Source organism: Notolepis coatsorum, assembly GCF_963971535.1.
Source record: "Notolepis coatsorum genome assembly, chromosome: 1".
In the NCBI taxonomy this organism is placed as follows: Eukaryota; Metazoa; Chordata; class Actinopteri; order Aulopiformes; family Paralepididae; genus Notolepis; species Notolepis coatsorum.
The window spans coordinates 286,188,307-286,211,356 of NC_140165.1; the positions used below are offsets into that span (position 1 = coordinate 286,188,307).

General features: G+C 46.4%; 1 protein-coding gene across 2 annotated transcripts in view; it reads right to left on the minus strand.

Annotated features, from left to right (window-relative positions):
- aplp2 (amyloid beta (A4) precursor-like protein 2) overlaps window positions 1-23,050 on the minus strand; it is a 111,428-nt gene that overhangs the window by 2,312 nt on the left and 86,066 nt on the right. Inside the window, exons 7-16 of one of the 2 annotated variants that reach the window (XM_084323058.1) lie at window positions 21,553-21,720; window positions 18,844-18,977; window positions 17,614-17,688; window positions 15,607-15,765; window positions 15,035-15,163; window positions 11,723-11,822; window positions 9,406-9,579; window positions 6,105-6,187; window positions 3,927-4,004; window positions 226-381 (exon numbers count right to left, since the gene is read on the minus strand). In XM_084323058.1, coding sequence (XP_084179184.1) covers window positions 226-381; window positions 3,927-4,004; window positions 6,105-6,187; window positions 9,406-9,579; window positions 11,723-11,822; window positions 15,035-15,163; window positions 15,607-15,765; window positions 17,614-17,688; window positions 18,844-18,977; window positions 21,553-21,720 — 1,256 coding nt within the window. The remainder of the gene's footprint in view (window positions 1-225; window positions 382-3,926; window positions 4,005-6,104; window positions 6,188-9,405; window positions 9,580-11,722; window positions 11,823-15,034; window positions 15,164-15,606; window positions 15,766-17,613; window positions 17,689-18,843; window positions 18,978-21,552; window positions 21,721-23,050) is intronic. The other variant, XM_084323059.1, reaches the window with a different exon arrangement.

Below are 23,050 nucleotides of genomic sequence, written 5' to 3' on the forward strand. Positions count from 1 at the left end.
AAGGGGATCAATAAAGGTTCAACTTAACTTACGTCCATTCAGATAGTGATACTTGATCTGACAACCGTTATAGGCTGAATAAACTGTCCACAAGTAGATTAGTGAGTTGGGAGTACGTGTGTGAGTGTGTGTGTGTATTCTAAAACCCATTTCCTCCACCCTCAGTGTAGAATCCCCCATGCTGTGTACTGTGCTGTGTACTGTGTGTACGGCCTGCAGCTTTACCTCCACAATGCCATGGCTGATGGTGCCATACTGCCTCTTCCTTAAAAGCACCAGGCTGATCACAATCACAGTTGCTATGGCCACTGCGATCACCAGCAAGCCAATCAGTGCACTGCTACCGAAGCTGAAGTCCTCTCCCAGAGGACGGTAGGATTCCTAAGGGGAAGAGAAAAGAGTCAGGAAATCATACCGGCACGATCATCAAGAGACACAATTCAGATTGTTGTTAAACAACATTGACCCCGCTGTTTTCGTCCATTATAAGGTTGTGACACTGTGTATGTGATGGGTGGGTTAGGGGTAATGTGTGCCGTTCTCATTTTCACTATCTAACGATAAAATATGTACCTCAGGCGAAGAACTGTAGAACTCCATTTTGAGTTTTCAGAAGAATAAATGTTTTCAAATGTATTATCTAAAGTTGGTAGGTTAGAGTGTTGCATTTGTTAATAGTCAAAGACAGTAGAGGCGGAGTACTTTCTTGTGATATATAACACATTCACACTCAAAGTGATTTAGATTGACTTTAGAACAGAAAATACATGGGCTGTCCAAAAGTTATATGGTTCTTCAGTGCAAGGGTCCACATGATAAAAGCTCACACAATCTCACCCATCCAGTGGCCTCGTCAACTATTTGGACATTTTCAAATGTGCCTTACAGGGTAATATGAGAGTAACAACTGATTCCGGCCAGATGAAACAGGCACACGTGTGCTTCCCTACCCCAATCCCCCTGCTCCACAGACAAACCTCTTCTTGGTTGGTGTTAGATGGGTCTTAATATGCTTTGGTCTTTAAAGGAACACGCCAACATTTTGAATGGAAGCGGACAGTGCCGGTTAGCCTAGGCATTGTCTAACTAACACCTCTCCCGAAGGCAAACCGGTACTGTCCGCTTCCATTCATTGTGCTAAGCTAGGCTAACGTGCAGCCAGATAGCTTTCTACTGAACGCACAGAGAGGAAACTGGTATCTATCTTCTTGTCTCTCTCTCTCTCTGGAGAAGACGATAAGCAAATTTCCCAAAATGTTGGCGTGTTCCCTTAAAGGGGAACTCCACTTTTTTTGGAAATTAGCTTATTTAACATCTTCCCTGGAGTTAGACAAGAAGATACATACCTTTTTTGTCTCTGTGCGTGCATTTTAGCTTTGGGAATAGACGCTCCGTTAGCATAGCTTAGCTTCATCACTGGAAGTGAGGCAGGACAGTAGCCTTACAGTGCCTTACAGTGTATTGCAAGGTCTGACATTGACCAAACTTGATATGCATGACCTTGGTGGGCTCTAGGTCAACTCCTGAAAAGGGGGTCAATGTCAGACTTTGCAATCAAAAGTTAGGGGGCTAATAACCCTTGCCATAATTTCAGTGCGCCCCCTAACTTTTGATTGCAAGGTCTGACATTGACCCCCTTTTCAGGAGTTGACCTAGAGCCCACCAAGGTCATGCATATCAAGTTTGGTCAATGTCAGACCTTGCAATACACTGTAAGGCACTGTAAGGCTACTGTCCTGCCTCACTTCCAGTGATGAAGCTAAGCTATGCTAACGGAGCGTCTATTCCCAAAGCTAAAATGCACGCACAGAGACAAAAAAGGTATGTATCTTCTTGTCTAACTCCAGGGAAGATGTTAAATAAGCTAATTTCCAAAAAAAGTGGAGTGCACTAGATTTCAAGAGGTCCTTGCCCGAGTGCATTAGAAGAAACCTACTCTGTCTGCTTCTTTAGTCGGGGTGAACCCTTTTCAGGGTTAGTTCAGATGAACCCCTTTCAGAGGAGCATAGAAATGTAATTGTAATACTGGTGGAGCGCTTTAGTGTTTATAGTTAGAGAAACATTGTATTCATGTGTTACCAGAGCACGAGTGACCCCTGGACGTCGTAATGGTGGAGAGCATGGAAGTTGATGGTAATAAAATAATATATTTTTATTAGGGATGTCCGATATTATCGGCCTACCGATATTATCGGCCGATATCGGCATTAAAATGTGATATCGGAAAATATCGGTATCGGTTTTCAATTTCTTTTGCCTTTTATTTTTTTTTACATTTCTATATCCTTTATTTACCCAGGCAAGTAAGAACAAATTCTGATTTTATTTATTGTCAAAAGTATGCATAATGTTGTGTTAATTCCACAACAAGAGATATGTAATGTTAATTACCTGAAATTATTCCATTTTTTGGGGGGGAAACCCTGCATATATCGGTATCGGTTGATATCAGTATCAGAAATTAAGAGTTGGACAATATCGGTATATCGGTATCGGTAAAAAAGCCAATATCGAGCATCCCTAATTTTTATTATTATATTACTAAATATTGATATATTTTCATTTAGTTATATGTTTAGTATAGTAAACATTACCCACAGAGAAAAAAATTACTTTCGAATTATTCTACAATGGAACCGAGAATCAGGGAAAGAGGTGAACGTGAACCTATAACAAAGAGAGGATCCGTATTATATGTGAAAACAAGAGGGACCCGCTTATAACGTGCATGTAAAGTGTCTAAATGACATGTGCAAAAAAATATGTTTGCCTGATCTACTATGAACAATCAGTAGAGCCAGGTAGAAATATCAACATAAAATCAATATTGAATAGTTTCATTTGAACAATCCAATATCGATTCTTAAAATCCCAATATCTATCTTTTTCATTGCCCCAGTGGATGCGTGAATATTTGTACTCAATGTTATTTCTAGCGTGTCTCCCGTCCTGAGGATGTCTCTAGTTTCTGCTGAACCACTGAGGAAGCTCATTCGATCAAATTACATCTTTTGGCGACGATGTCAGGCGCTGGCCCCCTCTGAAACCAGCACCATCAGGCCTGATTGAAATCAATATCATCTTGAATCGACATCGGTATCAAATCCAATCGGGGGGACCTTGTCAATCGAAATCAAATAGAATTTGGGTTCAATGAGTGCAGATACCCAGCAGCCCTAACAACCCAGTCACTACGTTCGCGTCATCATCTGGTTCGTATGACTAAAAAATAAATGAATAAAATAACATCATATGTAGACAGCCACGACGGGGTATCTTTTCTGCTTGTCCACACACACACACACACACACACGTACACACACACACACACACACACGCACACACACACACGCACACGCACACGCACACACGCACACACATGCACACACACACACACGTGTGTGTGGATCCACATTCATCATGTGAGCCGGGAAAACCCTCATGTGTACATTCAAATAAATACATTCACATTCAAACATGCAGTCCATGCAGGAATAATAACAAAAACAATAAGAGTCTGAATGGGAAGGGGGGGGTTACAAATCACAACCAAGTGGGATTCGGGTTCCAAAGCTGTGTGTCTTTTCACAGTATGGACTGTTTGGTGTTTGGTGTGTGTGTGTGTGTCTTTATTGTCGTACACACTCCGTCGCACCTCCTCCTTCCCTCCTTTCAAGCCCAAGGCTGATACACTGGAGGCTCAGTCACCCAGTGGGAGATGGGGGGTACGGCACATGCTCAGTCCGCACTAGTGGAGTGTTGTGGAGCCGCGGCGTACAGGTAACGCGGACCGGTTTGTTATATTACCCCCCGATTTCTCACAGGATATGACGGCTGTGTACTCGAGCCCGGCCCCCCCCCCCCCCCACACTAGTGACCACTAACAGTTCCCAAGGGAGCCCTGTGGAGGGCGCCGCTGTACTCACCAGCTCATCATCATGCATAACGCTGACTCTCTCTGCACTGTATATCACTTCCTTAACATCCAGAGTCTCATCAATCACCTGTCAACACAGACAGGGGGGCCCAGGTTACTGCATTGTGTGTGTGTTGTGTGTGTGTGTGTGTGTGTGTGTGTGTGTGTGTGTGTGTGTGTGTGTGTGTGTGTGTGTGTGTGTGTGTGTGTGAGAGAAAGACAAAGATGGACAGAAAGAGAGGTAGGAGAGGAGGAGAGAGCAGTGAGAGAGCGAGAGAGGAAGAAAGACGTGAGAGAGAGAGAACATGTGTAGTGAAGTGAACTGCAAGGATTATCTCTGTGTTAGCCGTCTACTACACATGGGAAGGGAGAGACAAGAGAGAGGGAGGGGTCTTTGCCAGCATTAAAGGGATAGTTCAGATTTTTGGACCCCTAGCCTACTTGCTACTTACCAATGCTATTGTTGATTGGTAGAGTCCATGCTGTTCCTCATACTAGTTAGCTACAAGCTAATGCAAAGTCAATGAGGTCTAGCCCCCATCTTTACAAGCTGACAGCTGAAATCTACTCCACAGTGAACACAAAGTGTTTTCAGTCAGCTTGTACAGACAGGAGCTTGACCCCATTGACTTTGCATTGGCTTGTGGCTAACTAGCCGGAGCCTGTAGAACAGCATGGGTTGTGCTGAGAAAGGACTCTACCCATCAACAACATCATTGAGTAAGTAGTAAATCACAACTATCCCCAGCATAATCTCTCTCTTCTAAGCACAGTTGTTACATGTTGCTCTATACAGATACTCATAATTGAGAGGTCTAATCTGTGAGTGAATGTGGGTGTCTTCAGTGGGCAGGACCAAAAAGCGTCTGTTTGCAGAGACAGAGCGATCACAGTTCATTTGAACTTTTTAAACAAACTAAGATAGCTCTGTCTTTCAAACTGGCATGTACAAAAATAAACGATACATGCACGCATTCAGAAAGAAACAAAAAAACGCGACTAACACAAAAACGACTGATACACAAAACAGAATTTTACATTTGGGTCTGGGACTGTTAGCATGCGAAACATGGCATGCATTCAACTACAGCCAGGCGTCATCGTGAATGGACATGAGGAAAACAAATGTGTCGTTGACAAAGAAAAGAAAAAAAATGACTGCTGGACAATTCACGGTCTTGGTGTTAATGGTGGAGGGGTGGGGTGGGGGCGGAGGCTTACTTGGCACAAACAAATGGCCAAGTGTCAGATAGCGGTAACTATGACAACATAGTTACCGGAATAATCCGACTCATTAAGAGCTAAACTCAAAGGAGAGCTGTGTGAAAACGCAGATAAGCAGCGGCTTTAATGATTAAACGCATTTACTTTACATTTCTCCAGCAACGAGCGCCGGGTTTATCACAGCGATGCATAATGACGTGTCATAATGGTTTTCTCGCCTTGGAACATTTGCTGGAGAATCAAATGCAAGAAAAGCTTAGAAAAGGGAAAATCCACTCTAAAGTATAATTCACATGTGCTATTTCTATAATATCCCACAGCTCAAGTTTCAATTGGTGAATATGAACAGGTCTCAATACTGGATAGAAAAGACTGTAGCGATGATGTCATCAAGAGATGAATCCTAGAGCTGCTCCATAGACCAGAATAGAATAACTCCCAGGACACTATGACAGTACCCATGGCGATTCTACTGGCATACGGCTACATTTGTCCGAATCAAGAGCTGTAAGCTACATTTAAAAACAACACTCGTTTGGATGCAATAGCTCAAACTAAACCATCCATGTAAGGTCAACGGACAGAAAGTAGCCAATGGATCGACTCCAAGAAAGTGTCACTTGATAACATCCCAGATTGGAGTCTCCATAATCTGATTTCCATCTTAGAGAGACAGCTGTCTATGTTTATAGATACTGACTTAACTGTCCCAAGATCATTGGAATACCACAAACATTCAGTTCTTAGGGTGGATCTTCCCTTCTAACACCCTATCGTTGTGCGTTTCTATGTGTAAACACTGCTGCTCTTGGTTCAGAAAAGTCAGAAAAGTTACATAGAAAGGCTTCCTGAGTCGCCCACAAAACACAGAGCAGATAATTCCGTTTCCCTTGTGTTCCTCCTCTCGACTCCGTCTCCGGGCGCCGTGGCGGGGCGACAGGGGTCATAAGCGGGGAGCTCTTACCACGCTGTTGCTGATCTTGACTTTGCTGTTGATGATCCTCTCCTCGGCGCCGATCAACCCATCCAAGCCGGCCATGGCGGAGCCTGTGGAGGAGCGAAGGAGGAGCGGTGAGACACTGCGGAGCTGCACACACACATGTACAGGGAGGGACCGAGTGTCGTCGGTGGACAGCTTGTGCATGTACCAAACTCCTTCCCTCCCCGGCGCTGACTGAATCCCATTCATCCGCGGAGAGGGACGCTTGCCGATGAGCACAGTGCCCACTCTGTGGTGGCGCTTGGGACGCAACGTACCAACATCACGCCAACCGCGTCGTCCGCTACAAAGGCTTTATTCACTCAAGACGGGCATCTGACCTATATTTCTCAGTAAACATCTGGTTACCTGCTTCAACCGCCTCTTGGTCGCCTCACGCGGGTCGACAATACTCCTTGATCTTTTGTTTCCCCTCAGTTAGCTCTGATTTCATCCTCAAAACCCTTTTACGTGGCTGGCTATGGCACCTCATCCATAAATGATTCCCCCCCCCCCCCATAACACTTCTGGTACATGTTTTAGCTGATAAAAACGAGAACTCACCCAGAACTCGCTAGGCAGAGAAAAGTTAACTGTGCCAGAGTGTCAAATTATGCATGTTATGAAGACCAATGGTTGACAAAAAAAATTATAATAATATGAAAGCATTGTATCTATTAATATACACGCACACACCAGATACGCCATGAATAAATCAAGACTGGGAGAGAGAGAAAGAGCGAGAGATAGAAGCAGCCAGGGCCCTGAATGATGTACAAAGAGAGAACAGCAGCCAGGGCCCTGAATGATGTCCAGGGAAGACCAGCCTGTTGGCCCGTTGTCTGCCACTGGTCTCAGCTGATGCCATCGGGACGAGATTAGGACAATTACTGCCATTGGATTCAGTAGGAACAATGTGGTGTATTTCTAGGCCTCGGTAAGCAACTGACGTCAGACACTGTGTCAGGCTTTCATCAGATGGAAGGGTTTGTGTACATACTGCCAGAGTTAGCCACACTGTACAATAGCAGTCATCTCCTTCCCCAGCAGTTGGACAATACAGTACATCTCCATGGACTGGCTTGTCACCATACAACATACGGTATGAGGCACAGGGTTCTACTGATAGCACGTCACCAGGGTTCTACTGATAGCACGTCATCGGGGTTCTACTGATAGCACATCATCAGGGTTCTACTGATAGCACATTGTCAGGGTTCTACTGATAGCACATCATCAAGGTTCTACTGTTGCTGATAGCACGTCATCAGGGTTCTACTGAGGGCACCTCATCATGGTTCTACTGATAGCACCTCATCACAGTTCTACTGATAGCACCTCATCAGGGGAGAGAGTGGCAGTGAAAAGAAACACTAGGTCACTATCTTTGATACATAATGTATAAAGCACACACTCTCAAAATGGATGTGTTAAAATAGCACAGGTTGTGTTGCTATTAACACATGGTGTATTGATATGCTTTTCAACACACCAGTAGCACGTCTGTATGCGTTTAGGTAAGGATCCTGTGTTATTCTAACACACCCTTATACACTCATACACCCTTAATCTAATACTCGTGAGGAATGGGACACATGTTCATCGGGGGCCAAGGGTCAAAATCACAAAGTTAAACCCAGATTAGATGTGGGATGACATGACATCTCCACATCACCGTCTCAGGTCTGAGAGGATAAATTGGTCCAATTTAGAATTGGCTGTGGGTCAGTGGAAACAGCGTGCTCCAGACAGGGCCACTAATCACGCTACTACTATCCGGAAGGAGGGGGTGGGGGTAATTAAGGAAAGTACTTTGACAAATGTACTAAGGACATGATGGCAGGGGGAAGGATGGGTGGAGAGTTTCTCTGAGAGTCTGGGCTGACCGCGACCTTGTATCACGGCCATTACTTAGTAGCCTTGCTCAGAATCAAGCCATAATCCTGCTTTGGGTTAATTGGGACCTGGCCAAGTAGTGTCGCAGGCCATGACCTTTTTCCCCCCACTCACCAAGGCCGTCCTGCTCACGACAGATCAGACACTGCACTTTGGGTCCTGCCTTCCTTAGTGGGGCCCCCCAACCAAATACATTTTTTATTTGATAGATAAAAAACGAAATCTCAGTATAATTGGCGAAATAGTAGTGGACTTATTTAATCACGGCCTTCTTAGTTATTTAATTGGTCATATGGAGGTCAGTCAACCAATCAGAGGGCCCCTCAAAACCTCAATAATCATTAATAATCAAGCGTTATTTCAACCCAACGGCTTAATGTCAAAATGGCCGTATTCCTCTGCTGCGGAGATCTGATTTAACATAAACAGAGGGAACCCCCCCCATATTATAATATTCTTTCTCTCAGGGCCCCCAAAAAGTCTAGGGATGGCTCTGGCCATCATTGAGATGAGACGAATGGATAAATAGTACAAATGTAAAAAGACAAAATAGCAAAGGCAGAGAGAGCGAAAGAGAATATCTCAGACCTCGCACCAAGGGAACAGGAAGGACCACAGTGGAACGTAAACAGATGGAGGTGGCATGGAAGGAACGCGAGGAGAGAGGAAAGCAAAGACGAGGAGGGGGGGGGGGGGGGGGGGGATGGAGAAAAACATAGGTAGCAGAGGCACCAACCTTTCTTGAAGGCACGCGGGGAGTCTGATAGATCGCCTAGGCATTAGGAATGAGCAACAGAAGAAAAAAAAGAAGACGTAAAAAGAGGGGAGGGAGAGAAGACAGAGAACTGAGGTGAGAGGAGAAAAGGTAGGAACATCACGCTGTGTTAATATGCTGAGAGAGACGTCCAGCGGAGAAGCACCGGGAGAGAAATCTGTGAGAACCAAAAATCAATAACAAAAACCGTCCCTCCCTCCTGGATGTATGTCTCATGTTTATTTCTGATTCTCCCGCCCGTGTTCCAACCCTAACTTTGTTCTATGTTTCAGAAAACTAGGCCTTCCCACTAAGAGGCAGTCTTTTTCAAAAACCTATTCTGGCTCCAGCCAGGCACCAAAAGCCTGAGGCTTTGTAGGTATAACTGAACTTTGGTTGCGTTATACTGGAGGCTGGGCCGCGGGGAACTGGCTCAGATAAGTCCAAATCTGCTAACTCTTCCCTTCCTCAGTTTATATATATTATAGAGCTGTTATCCCCCAGTGGTGATGTAAGTCAGCTCGGTGAGCCAAGTCAGCCGTGTGCTGTAAAATGAGTTGTGTGTTAACAGCCAGCGGTTCTGATCCCTCCTGGGTGCTATAGGACCAGGGACCCGGGGGCGGAGGAGACGCTCACCCTCTGGCTCTGGCCGTGACCCAAGCGAGGTGACCTGGAAGGGCCGGTAGGGTTTGCCTTCCGAGACGGGGAGCTCCATGCTCTCCTCCGACGACACGGTGACGTCCGGCTGGGACTCTGAGATGGAGGACAGGAACTGGTCCATGTCGGCCTTCTGCTCCTGCAGCAGCTCGTCTGGAGGGAGAGTTCAAGTTCAAGTTTCAAGTTTGTTTATTATTTGTCACAATAAAATACATGTACTTTACGGTGAAATGCTCGGTTCTGTATGAGCCCCTGAGAGTGTGCTTCATACAGTAAAAAAGTAAGTAAAAGAGTAATATACAATATACAATACAATCTTTTTTTTTTATCTACTTTTTCTCCCCCATTTTTTCTATTTTTCTCCCATCCCAATTTTGTATTATGCAATTCTATCCTCCCCTGTCTCGAACGTTGTTAGACCATGCCTCCCACTGGTCGGCTGCAATGTGGATGAAGCCTTGCATCACGTGTCCCCTCCGGTACACGAGGAGGCAGCCGTCGCATCTTTTCACCTGCGCAGCGCGATCTCTCAGTGGCGAGGAGTAACGCGTGGGAGGCTCACGCTGCCCCCGATACTTCCTGATTCTGCTGTACAGGCGCACCAACCGACCTGTAGGAGTCGCTGTCCACAACGTCCGATCCCCACCCACCGGCTTTCCCACCCCCTAATACTGCCAATTGTATTAGTATGAACGGCCAGCCAAGCCGGAAGCAACGCCGAGAGCTGGGCTCGAACCCAGCATCTCCTGCGTTAGTGGCGAGCGCTTTGCCCACTGCGCCACTTAGCCGCCCTACAATATACAATCTAAAGTACAGCCTAAGTACAATCTAAGTACAGTGAGTAAAAATTGTAAACAGTGAGGTACAAATGCAGACAATGAGGTACAAAACTTTAGGGTAAGGTGCAAATGCAAATGAGGTATGAATGTAGTGCAAATCTCTTTAGTAAATAGAGGACCGGGGACAAGCGGGTTTCAGTGGAACGTTTGGCCACGTTGCTATTCTAGAATGCTGATTTATGTTTGCTTCTGTTGTCAAGTTGAAACAGTCTATACTGTATGAGCAAACCGACAGACACACTAATACCTTTAACGGAGTAGGACACCTCTCACTGCTCAATGATCACGCATGTTTGTTCATTATGTATCTGAAACGCAGGTAGTATTGTCATAGGTGACTAAGTCTTTTTAAAAGAACACGCCAACATTTTGGAAAATTAGCCTACCGTTTTCTCCAGAGAGAGACAAGAAGATAGATACCAGTTTCCTCCCTGTGCGTTCAGTAGAAAGCTATCTGGCTGCATGTTAGCCTAGCTTAGCACAATGAATGGAAGCGGACATGGCCGGTTAGCCAATTTCCCCAAATGTTGGTGTGTTCGTTTAAGATGTTTTCATGTAAATATCTGTATCCGTTTGTGTATTGTATTGTCCCAGTAACAGCGAGGACTTTATTATGTTATCCTTGACACTGAATGAAAGTTGTTTTTTTAGGACTCATGCTTTTGTCAAAACCTAAACCCTACGCCGCACAAATGCGTAGCTGGTGAAAAGAAAAAAAAGAAGCCCATTCCCATTATTATCATTATTTTTTATTTTTATTTTACACAAACTCCAAATGAGTATTTCTTTGACTGGGAGCTGTTTTCCCTGTAATTCCCCACATTTCCCACCAGGATGCAGCGTGGTGAAAGCTGTGACCCAGTTCTGTCATCGCCGCTCCACTTTAATCTATGCTCCTCTGGCGCCTGTGCGCTATTGCTCCTTTTATGAACAGTAACTAAACGAAATAACCATTCAAATGAAATAAATAAGTAAATAAATGCACCAGAGATATTTCAAGAGCCCCGACCCTGCTCTTGTCTCTCGACTGGCACTACCCGAGACGAGTCCAAATGCTGCAGTGCGGAGCGCTTGGCTTTAATAGCAGAGAGGAGAGCTGGTGGGCTGAGGTTTTCAGACTGAGACACTCTTGAGAAGCTACACTACCAGACTCTCTCTCACTCACACACACACACACACGCGCACGCACGCACGCACGCACACACACACACACACACACACACACATACACAAAAAACGGATAGCACATCACTCTGATAATTGGTTTACAGACACAGAGTGCTAAAGCATGTCTGTGGTCCTACAGTTGTGTTGACGGTGCCCTTTGTGAAAGTTAAAGCCCATCTTTTTTAGGAACTTGTCCTGTCGGCTTGCACCAGAAAAACCTTGCTCTGGCTTGCACCAGATCATAAAAGGGTCTGGAGAGAGAGACGGCCGTGTGTGACGGCGCTGCTCACCGATCTCATCCTGGATCTCCTCTGCGACGTAGGGTACTTTGTACAGCAGGGACAGGCTCTGGTTCATCCTCTCTTCGATCACGCGCAGGTGGGTCATCACCTGGCATTGGGACAAACGCAGGCAGAAACACAGGCGTTCAGGCCACGAATCCTACTACTGTTGCTTTAAAAGATGGCATTAAAAAGGGGCATTTCACTCAAAAGCAACGTTGAGTTATTATGCACATAACCTCACATAATATCCCCAAACTGTAAACACAGTTTTGCGCACGTTCATTTAGTACAGGTCAGTGAAAAAGATTTACATGGAAAAAAACTTTATAATAAAGAAATCCTGAGTATGGGTATTTAGATTAGAAAGTTGTTCATATTCACACATCTAAGAAATAGCATAGAAATAGCACTGAATTCTGTTTCAAGGGTGAATCTTTCAATCACACACACTTTCCCACATTGCCACCTGAAGTCAGGCAGAGACAAGGATCCAGTCCCCCAGGGGACCCTTCCCCTAACCCAGGCCCACCCTTCCCCCCCGGGGTGTGGAACAGGACGGCCCAGTCGGATGTTTCATGTGAGATCTACATCCCAGCACTCTCTCCTTGGACTCAGGTCTTCCCAGCATCCCTCACAAAATCTCAGTGTCTGCAATTCTCCAGTCTACAGTGTTGTCTGGGAACCACACTACGTTTCAATCATGGAAGCGCTATTTTCAAACACTTGAAAATAAAGGCCTTACATAATTATAATATTGTTAATTGCATTATCACCATCCCTTAGGCCCCGGCCCTAAGTATTACTGTTTGCAAGTCTAGACAGAAACTGCAGGCTATAATGTGTATCCATCCACGCATGAATTGGTCTCCAAAATAGCATCACATTTGGGCAGTACCAAACGAGGTTCAGAGATGATTCCTCTTCGTTCTTACGAAGAGAAATGTGCCAAGAAAAGACATGCATGCTAGGTGTATTCTGCCATTGCCCTTGACCAAGGTACTGGCATTACAACTGAGAGTTGGTCCCCGGGCGCCACACTGTGTGGTCTGCCCACAGCTCCTAAATAGATAGGATGGGTCAAATGCAGAGGACGAATTTCCCCAAGGGGATTAATGAAAGTATACATTACATTAGAAGCAGAAATTGTTAGCATTTGTTAGTCAATGGGGTATGAAGCATGTCTCGTATAGCACCTCCCAGGAAGCTTGCTATATGTTTCACAACATAGTTAATGGTTAACAGAGGGACTTCAATGTGACCCTCTTAGAGACATCATTCATATTCCCTTGACTTTCACTAGCATTGCTCAAGTTCAATCTGTATTGTCAACACTACCACATGTATAGGACATATAGAGGATCCAAATGGGTTTTCTCTCAGAACTCTGGTGTGAGTGTGATTTAGCAGCCTTAGAGGTGCTGGCAAATACTTGTCATTTCCTCTTTTAATATCTCCAAAACCAAAAACACTGGTGCAAGCATTCCTCGGATGAACTGAAACAGTCTCCCAGTGTGTTGACACATCAGCTCCTGGGAGGGGTCTCCATATTGTCTGCTAATGTTGCACCGAAAACAACCAAAGCAAACTCTTTGTATGTGAAAACTACTTGTATTGGCAATAAAGACCTTTCTGATTCTGATTCTGATAGCCGAGAGTCACACCCAGCTCAACCCCACACGCAGAGATAAACGATACACGCTCTATTCAAAACCATGGTTAAAAAAAAAAGAATCTCTGCATCTCTGCTAGACGCTACTAGACAGGATTTAGTGCCGCCTGTTTCCATGACCTATGATATCTACTGTCTGCCTTTGTCTCTACAGACACAGAGATGCAATGCACCAACGCCGGCAACAGATGGCAACAATGTGCCATTTCTCCACTGCAGCTGCAGGAAGGAAGGAAGGGAGGGAGGGAGGGGTTGTCCCCTTCTGAGGGCTTCTCATCCCCCCCCCCCACCCCCATGGCACCTTCCTGTCAATGTTTGACAAACAATGTCATTATGAAAATTACCCAATGTCCCAGTGTAAGGATAGAGGTTTCCCGAACTCGCTCAACCTCACGTAGGGTAGATGGTGGAAGATTCAGGGGCTTTTATAAGAGAGAGAGCAGATCCTCAGAAGTTCAAAAGACACACAGTTACATAAAGCAGAGAAACCAAGCCTGCTAGTTAAAACGGAATCTCTGATATGTACAATGTCACATGTACAAATAAAGAGGCGTATAAACAATATTAATGCAGGTTTCAGCTCACTGGGGGGGGGACTGGTAGAGGCAACAACCAATATATACAGGAACTAGGCTAGAGAAATAAACAACACAATAGCAGAACTATACACATCAGTTTCCCATGACTGAGGCTCACAGCCCTTTAGATCCAACCATTCATCTAAACACTACCCCGCTCTCTGTTGTTTCATCCGTCTGCTGTTATTTGTAATGGCGGAGGCTGACTGTAAATGGTGTGCTAGGGCTCTGACACACACACACACACACACACACACACACACACACACACACACACACACACGCACACACACACGTCTAACAAAAGAGCATCCAGCCAAATCCCTGTGCAAGCGGCCCAGAGTCTCTGCGTTACACAAGACCTGAGCAATGTTAATCTCCATCTGGGGCTTTAGTGAATTAGACGCTTTACTCCTCCTGTCGGACGGGCCCACTCACTCCTCTAGGGCTTCGACTCAGAGAAATACACTCCCTTTCTACCTCCCACACACAGGGAGCACGGTGGAGAGGAGCGGTCTTAAGACATCATTATCTCCTTCCTCTGAACAAGCACAACAAAGGTGCGTGAAGGTTGGGCCAGCATGGAGGATGGTTGTTGGTTATAATGAGGTATGAAGGTATAGAACCGTTGGACAAGCATGGAGGGTGGTTAGTGGTAATAATGAGGTATGAAGGTATAGAACCATTGGGCCAGCATGGAGGATGGTTATTGGTAATAATGAGGTATGAAGATATAGAACCATTGGGCCAGCATGGAGGATGGTTAGTGGTAATAATGAGGTATGAAGGTATAGAACCATTGGGCCAGCATGGAGGATGGTTAGTGGTAATAATGAGGTATGAAGGTATAGAACCATTGGGCCAGCATGGAGGATGGTTAGTGGTAATAATGAGGTATGGAGGTATAGAACCATTGGGCCAGCATGGAGGATGGTTAGTGGTAATAATGAGGTATGAAGATATAGAACCATTGGGCCAGCATGGAGGATGGTTGTTGGTTATAATGAGGTATGAAGATATATATAACCAGTGGTCTGGAGTAGCATGGGGGTGGTTATAATGGACACTCACCTGTGATTTCATCTGTGCTGCCTTCTCAGGGTCTACAGCCAGAACATGCTGGTAGTGACGGATGGTGTGCTGGCGGTCCTTGTTCTCGGCACGGACGTACCTCCTCAGGGCCTGCAGGATGCGGTGGGGCTGTGGGGACAAGAAGTAGAGGTGGGTGGTTAGACAGTACAGAGTGCCCAGCCGTGTGCTGGCAAGAGAGGATCAAAAGGGTATTAAATAAGAGGAATAAAACAGGGATTATAGATGAGGGTTCAAAATGTGATTGACTTTGAGCTCAGAGGATTTTAGGATGTGTTCTGGATGTGGTGGCAATACATTCTCCTCGTGATGAGTAGAACATTGGCAAAAGGCTTTTGATGTGATGTGAGATTAGCTGCAGGCCAGTGTCGAGCGTAGTCTGCCAGAACTGTGTATATGCGAGAGCGTGCACTTGTCTGGATGAGTTTGCAGTGACGCGAAGATGTGGAAAATTTATGTTTGCAAAGGAAATGTGTACAGTTGGAGAGGAGAGAGGGGAGTCAACAGGAGGGGTCGTCTGGGGAGGTCAGGAGAGGCTGATGTGAGGCACCTACCCTGGGGGGGTCGGCTTGCAGGGCAGCCAGGTAGTTCTCCAGGGCCATGCGACGGCGGTCGTTCAGCATGGCCTCCACGCGGGCGAGGTGGGTCTCCACCAGCTGTTGCTTCTCACTGGCTGCCTCTTCCTCCAGGGACTCTACCATGGCCTGGAAGTGCTACACACACACACAGGACAGGCACACACGATAAAGAGTTATCATTAGAAGACTAGAGAATGATGAGGGAGGCAGCTTGGCCTAGAGGTAAAGAGGCCGCCCAGTAACCGAAAAGTTGCTGGTTTAATCCCCGGCAGAGGGTGTATTCTAGTATTCGGGGTCCATCATCTCTGCCTAAGACAGTGTTTCCCCTACCATTGCCTTTCTCTCTTTAATCCCATGAACGTAAGCGAGCTAGCAAAATTATACATAAATCGGTTTTTCATATAAATCAATCTTCACTATGACTTTAAAACGGTGGCGCGGCACGGTCTACGGAGACGCAGAAAAAACGACCAAATCCATTCCGAGACAACGGAGTGCAGTGCGTGCTCCGCAAGTCACCGACTAGCGTCACGCGTAACGAGTCTCAGTCTCTCTCTCTCTCCTTCAAGTAGACAAACGTTACACTATAAAAACTAACTGGATAGTTGACTTAATGATATTCTAAAATCATTAAGTCTGCTTAATGGGCGCGATTTGGAAAGACCAGATGAGGTCAGAGGAGTTTGATAGTAGTTACTGAGGATGGCCAGATAATGTTGATATATTTTTTTTATCCACTTTTTCTCCTCTTTTTTCTATTTTTCTCCCATCCCAATTCAGCTGTGCCAATTCTCCCCTCCCCTGTCTTAAATGTTGCTCGCATATGCCCCCCACTGGCCGGTTGTAGGGAGGATAGAAGCCTTGCATCACGTGTCCCCTCCGATACACGAGGAGGCAGCCTGTCACATCTTTTCACCTGCCAGCACGGACTCTTATTGGCGAGGTGTAACGTGTGGGAGGCTCACACTACCCCCGCCATTTCCTGTCTCTGCTGTGCAGGCGTCCCCAACCGACCTGTAGGAGTCGCTGTCCACAACGTCCAGATTACCACCCATCGACTTCCACCCGCTAACTCTGCCAAATTGAGTTAGTATGACGGCTGGCCCAAGCCAGAGGCAACGCAGACAGCCGGAGTCGAACCCGGTGTCTCTTGCGTTGGTGACGAGCGCAATGTCCGCTGCGCCACCCAGCCACCTGATAATGTTGATATTTAAACTTAAGAAATTATTATACAGAGAGAAGCTTCAGCAAGTACAAAACGCTGCTGACCGTCAAAAGATAATCCCTCACTGAGGAAAACACAAAGGCCTAACCATCATGTATCACAATGGTGATGTCAGCCAGAGATGGGAAGAAGCATGGACCTTTAAAGGACATCTCTTTGAAAGAAAGTTATTGCACTGCACTGGCAGTTGAACTGCATTGAACTGAATTGAAAAAAAGAAACCTCATAACTGAACTGCACTGGCACTGTTTGCAGATGTACTGTTATTAATAATTTTGTATTTTTTTTTTTTGTTAAATCCAAAGGAAAAAATCTGAGAAATCCAAAAACAGGAACATTTTAAACCGAGAAAGCCGAAAACTGGAAAATTCATATCCGAAAACACACACACAACCATCGTGTTTTCTCATCAAAAAGTATCCACAGTAAAGAAAACTGCCTGCCAATCAGAGGTCAGAGAAAAAAAGAAAAAAAGATTATATATATATAGACATATAAATATATTCATTTGTGTTCTCTGAGGCTTAACAGGGGGAGTTTGAGAGTCTCAGAGTCTCATTTAGACGTCTCCCCATTCAGAAACTGGCCTAATTCGAGCTTTACGGCGATAAAGATAGCGCATGGCTGGTGGGGGGGAGGGAACTTTTAATGGAGCTGGGGAACGAGGGAGCCTGGTCCCTTTATTAAGCCGTCATATCTCACCCAAACAGAAGAGACAAAAGGAGGGATTCCCAGGGGAGTGAGGATCAGTGGCTTACCTGGATCAGTGTCTGTCTCTCGGCCTTGGGCAGGTTCTTAGCCTGGCGCTCTGCCTCTTCCCACTCCTTCCTTACCTGGTGGTGGAGGGGGGTGGGGGGAGAGAGAGAGAGAGAGAGAGAGAGAGAGAGAGAGAGAGAGAGAGAGAGAGAGAGAGAGAGAGAGAGAGAGAGAGAGAGAGAGAGAGAGAGAGAAAGAAAGAATGAATGATGATTGTGAAAGGTGATCGTGTGTGTGTCTTTTCATCAAGGTCCCAGTTTCCCAAAAAACCTTAGCAGCACTAAGATGAACTTAGTGTAATTAGGGTGTTCTTATTGCTAAGATAATGTTTGGGGCTGCTATTAGTGCAGTGGTTCTCAACATGGGGTTCGGGGACCTCGTGGGGGTCCTTAGGGGGTTCCATGTGGGCCCCAGAAAAAAATGGGGGATTAGTGAAATGTCACTATGTCTTTCACTAAAAGCCCCAATGACAGAATAATATAAGTGACGATTGTGATCATAGGTTTCACTGCCTCCACTGTTATCGCCTCAACTACAGTATGGACTTCGAGTACGGTAACCCACAGGTTTCACTGCCTCCACTGTTATCGCCTCAACTACAATATGGACTTCGAGTACGGTAACCCACAGGTTTCACTGCCTCCACTGTTATCGCCTCAACTACAATATGGACTTCGAGTACGGTAACCCACAGGTTTCACTGCCTCCACTGTTATCGCCTCAACTACAATATGGACTTCGAGTACGGTAACCCACAGGTTTCACTGCCTCCACTGTTATCGCCTCAACTACAATATGGACTTCGAGTACGGTAACCCACAGGTTTCACTGCCTCCACTGTTATCGCCTCAACTACAATATGGACTTCGAGTACGGTAACCCACAGGTTTCACTGCCTCCACTGTTATCGCCTCAACTACAATATGGACTTCGAGTACGGTAACCCACAGGTTTCACTGCCTCCACTGTTATCGCCTCAACTACAATATGGACTTCGAGTACGGTAACCCACAGGTTTCACTGCCTCCACTGTTATCGCCTCAACTACAATATGGACTTCGAGTACGGTAACCCACAGGTTTCACTGCCTCCACTGTTATCGCCTCAACTACAATATGGACTTCGAGTACGGTAACCCACAGGTTTCACTGCCTCCACTGTTATCACCTCAGCTACATTTACATTTACATTTACAGTATGGACTCCAAGTACGGTAACCCACGGTAACCCACCCTCTCCATGCGGTTGCGGTGCCTGATCTCCAGCTGTTCCTTGGCTTTCTGGAAGCGGCTGTGCTCCTTGTCGTCAGCGGGGGTCTCGAAGTAGATGTCCACGTCGTCGGTGGGCTGGGGTGTCGGGGGCACGGCTGGGGGTAAGAGACAGGACTGGTAAGTAGAGAGAAAGAGAGAGAGAGAGGCGGGTGTAGATTCACCGCTAGGCAGAAACGGACAGAAACACACATTTGGACAGGGCAGACCAGCGGATCCTAGCGGATATAAGCAGACAGAATTACACAGAGGGGGGCCAGGCGGGCACCTAGTTGGCGGGCAGACACAGTGGGCGAATGCAGTAGTAACACAGGGAGACGTTAATGGGAAATTCACATAGAGAGCCTCGTCTCGCAGGGCGTTAACCCCCGCCGTAACTCTGAGAGAATCTGACAGTCTTTCCTTTTGCATTTCTTTTCATCGTCCCGTCGGCTTTCCTGCTGACAGGCCGCGTCTCCGACACTAATGGAAATCTCCCCGTATGACAGATGGGTCATCTGGGCCTCTAGGCCACGAGGAGGCTTCCGCTCCGGCTTTCTCACTGTGAAGTGATGCAGGCCTCGCTCCCCATTCAGACAAACAGTAACCAGTTCAGTCAGGCCTCGCTCCCCATTCAGACAAACAGTAACCAGTTCAGTCAGGCCTCGCTCCCCATTCAGACAAACAGTAACCAGTTCAGTCAGGCCTCGCTCCCCATTCAGACAAACAGTAACCAGTTCAGTCAGGCCTCGCTCCCCATTCAGACAAACAGTAACCAGTTCAGTCAGGCCTCGCTCCCCATTCAGACAAACAGTAACCAGTTCAGTCAGGCCTCGCTCCCCATTCAGACAAACAGTAACCAGTTCAGTCAGGCCTCGCTCCCCATTCAGACAAACAGTAACCAGTTCAGTCAGGCCTCGCTCCCCATTCAGACAAACAGTAACCAGTTCAGTCAGGCCTCGCTCCCCATTCAGACAAACAGTAACCAGTTCAGTCAGGCCTCGCTCCCCATTCAGACAAACAGTAACCAGTTCAGTCAGGCCTCGCTCCCCATTCAGAAGAACAATAACCAGTTCAGTCAGGCCTCGCTCCCCATTCAGACAAACAGTAACCAGTTCAGTCAGGCCTCGCTCCCCATTCAGACAAACAGTAACCAGTTCAGTCAGGCCTCGCTCCCCATTCAGACAAACAGTAACCAGTTCAGTCAGGCCTCGCTCCCCATTCAGACAAACAGTAACCAGTTCAGTCAGGCCTCGCTCCCCATTCAGACAAACAGTAACCAGTTCAGTCAGGCCTCGCTCCCCATTCAGACAAACAGTAACCAGTTCAGTCAGGCCTCGCTCCCCATTCAGACAAACAGTAACCAGTTCAGTCAGGCCTCGCTCCCCATTCAGAAGAACAATAACCAGTTCAGTCAGGCCTCGCTCCCCATTCAGACAAACAGTAACCAGTTCAGTCAGGCCTCGCTCCCCATTCAGACAAACAGTAACCAGTTCAGTCAGGCCTCGCTCCCCATTCAGAAGAACAATAACCAGTTCAGTCAGGCCTCGCTCCCCATTCAGACAAACAGTAACCAGTTCAGTCAGGCCTCGCTCCCCATTCAGACAAACAGTAACCAGTTCAGTCAGGCCTCGCTCCCCATTCAGAAGAACAATAACCAGTTCAGTCAGGCCTCGCTCCCCATTCAGAAGAACAATAACCAGTTCAGTCTCACAAACAGTGAGTGAGACCACTTCACTTCCCTCAAAACACTATTCCATGTGAACAAACTAACAAATTAAAACGTTTCTGTTCTAAATGGAACAAAATGTCCAATGTTGGCGATGGCCGCAAACTGCAGCTTTCTGAACTGATAAATGATGACACATAGTAGGGTTCTATGCGACCAGTGCTTGGTTCTATGTTCTAAGTGCTCTGTGCTGCAGACGGACAGGTTGCTGACGGACAAGACGGGGAAATACAGCAGCGACAAACACGAGCGGTGGACGCTGCAGCAAGCGGAGAGAAAGTCGAGGGGAAGAGCCAGAGAGGGGTGTTTGTTGCAGTTTAGTTTAGCATTAGACTGTGGCAGAATATTACACTTCATGCACGAGCAGCTCAGAAAAACGGTGTCATGTTTTCATGTCGGTCCTCTTCCAGTGTAATAACACAATTACATTTAAAAATTACTTTCTGATTTTGTAAACTAAAAAATTACCTTTTTATGAACGCTAAAAGGAATCAAATCTGTGCATGTGATAAACAAAAGCAATGAGCGACAGCATTTCGTTCCAATTCAGTGGACAAGATGTCTACGATCTTGTTACCACAGTAATCATTAAGTGCACGGATACAATAGTATTGAATAGTTGTGATGTATCGGGTGACTGACACACATGCGGATGGTGTTGTTAAACAGTGATGGCGGTGGTGGGGGGTGAGAGATATCACTACTTGTAGCAACAGCTGGGGGTGATACAGTGAGCGTGAGAGAGCCGTGTGCTGCTTGAAGCTGGAGTGCGGAGGACAGGTGGTCTGGTTACGAGGCAGTGAGGCAGCTTAAACTGAATCTATGTTATCCTAAATATGTACACGCAGCAGCGGTCTGTTCTAGCAGCGAGAGACAAGGGAGAGAGGGTGAGAGAGAGAGAGAGAGAGAGAGAGAGAGAGGGGGTGGCGTCAAGCTGGGCCGTGGTGTCGCGGCGTGAGACTTACTCAGGCGCTTGCACACGGCCATGCAGTACTCCTCAGAGTCGAAATTGTTGCGGTTGCCGGCGCAGCCCCCGTACACGAAGCGCACGCACTTCCTCTGGCTCGTGTCGAAGTGCCAGCGCGGCATGGAGGCGCGGCAGGGGCCGGTCTCCGCCTCCAGGGTACACACCGCTGCCGGGGGGGGCGACAGCGGGTTAGAGGGTCCGGGCCACCGGTGGGCAGCGCTCAACAACAGTGGCCTCGCTTACAGAACAAAAACACTCAAGACCGCTAAACAACAGGTCACCTGGCTTGAGTCCGCCATTGAAACGCCCCCTTACTGGTTGACCAGTGACTTGTCAGAAGTCCAACGTGAAAAGACATGGGTCATATAGCCCTTAGGGAAAAGTATCATGGTAGTTTTGTGGTCATTGTTACCACAAATCGGTTTTATCAGGACACTAACGTTGTCTAAATAATTTACCATAGTACAAGTTATATGCATCACCATGATATCACTTTTGTACTTAAAGGAACACGCCAACATTTTGGGAAATTAGCTTACCGTCTTCTCCAGAGAGAGACAAGAAGATAGTTTCCTCAGTTTCCTCTCTGTGCGTTCAGTAGAAAGCTATCTGGCTGCATGTTAGCCTAGCTTAGCACAATGAATGTGTTTGGGTGAGGTGTTAGTTGGTCAATGCCTAGGCTAACCGGCCGTGTCCGCTTCCACTCATTGTGCTAAGCTAGGCTAACATGCAGCCAGATAGCCTTCTACTGAACACACACGGAGAGGAAACTGGTATCTATCTTCTTGTCTCTCTCTGGAGAAGATGGTAAGCCAATTTCCCAAAATGTTGGCGTGTTCCTTTAAATAATATCATGGTATAATCCAATTTAAACCGTAATACTGATAGGCAGGATTAATGTCATGGTATAATCGTAGTGACCAAAAACCATACTTTTTTGGAAATACCACGATACTTTTTTATTGTAAAGGCAGGTATGGTTATGAAAATAATAACAATGACAATGTCGGGGTGATTACTCATCCTTATGATAAACATGGTGTAAATGAATGACAATCAAAGGGCGTTAGCAGTAGGCACTGCAACAAATGAGATAAGAGGGATGCCGAATCAGAGCAGCACATCACGATACCCCTCGCCAACTGAAGAGGACGATATTCACTGATGCACACACTCAGCTCATTACTGTCTGGCTGATAGGAGAGAATAAGATGTAATTGCCTATAGTTTAAAATGTTTGATTATATTAGATGGCAGGCAATGTGCCCAGGAAGAGGAAACAGAGATAGAATGATGTGTACTAGGAGGGGAGGAGGGAGGGAGAGAGAGAGAGAGAGAGAGAGAGAGAGAGAGAGAGAGAGAGAGAGAGAGAGAGAGAGAGAGAGAGAGAGAGAGAGAGAGGGAGATAGAGGGGGGGACACACACAAAGGAGAGATAGAGAGAGAGTGAGTGAGAAAGATGGAGAGAGTGAGCGAGACAGAAAGAGAGTGAGCGAG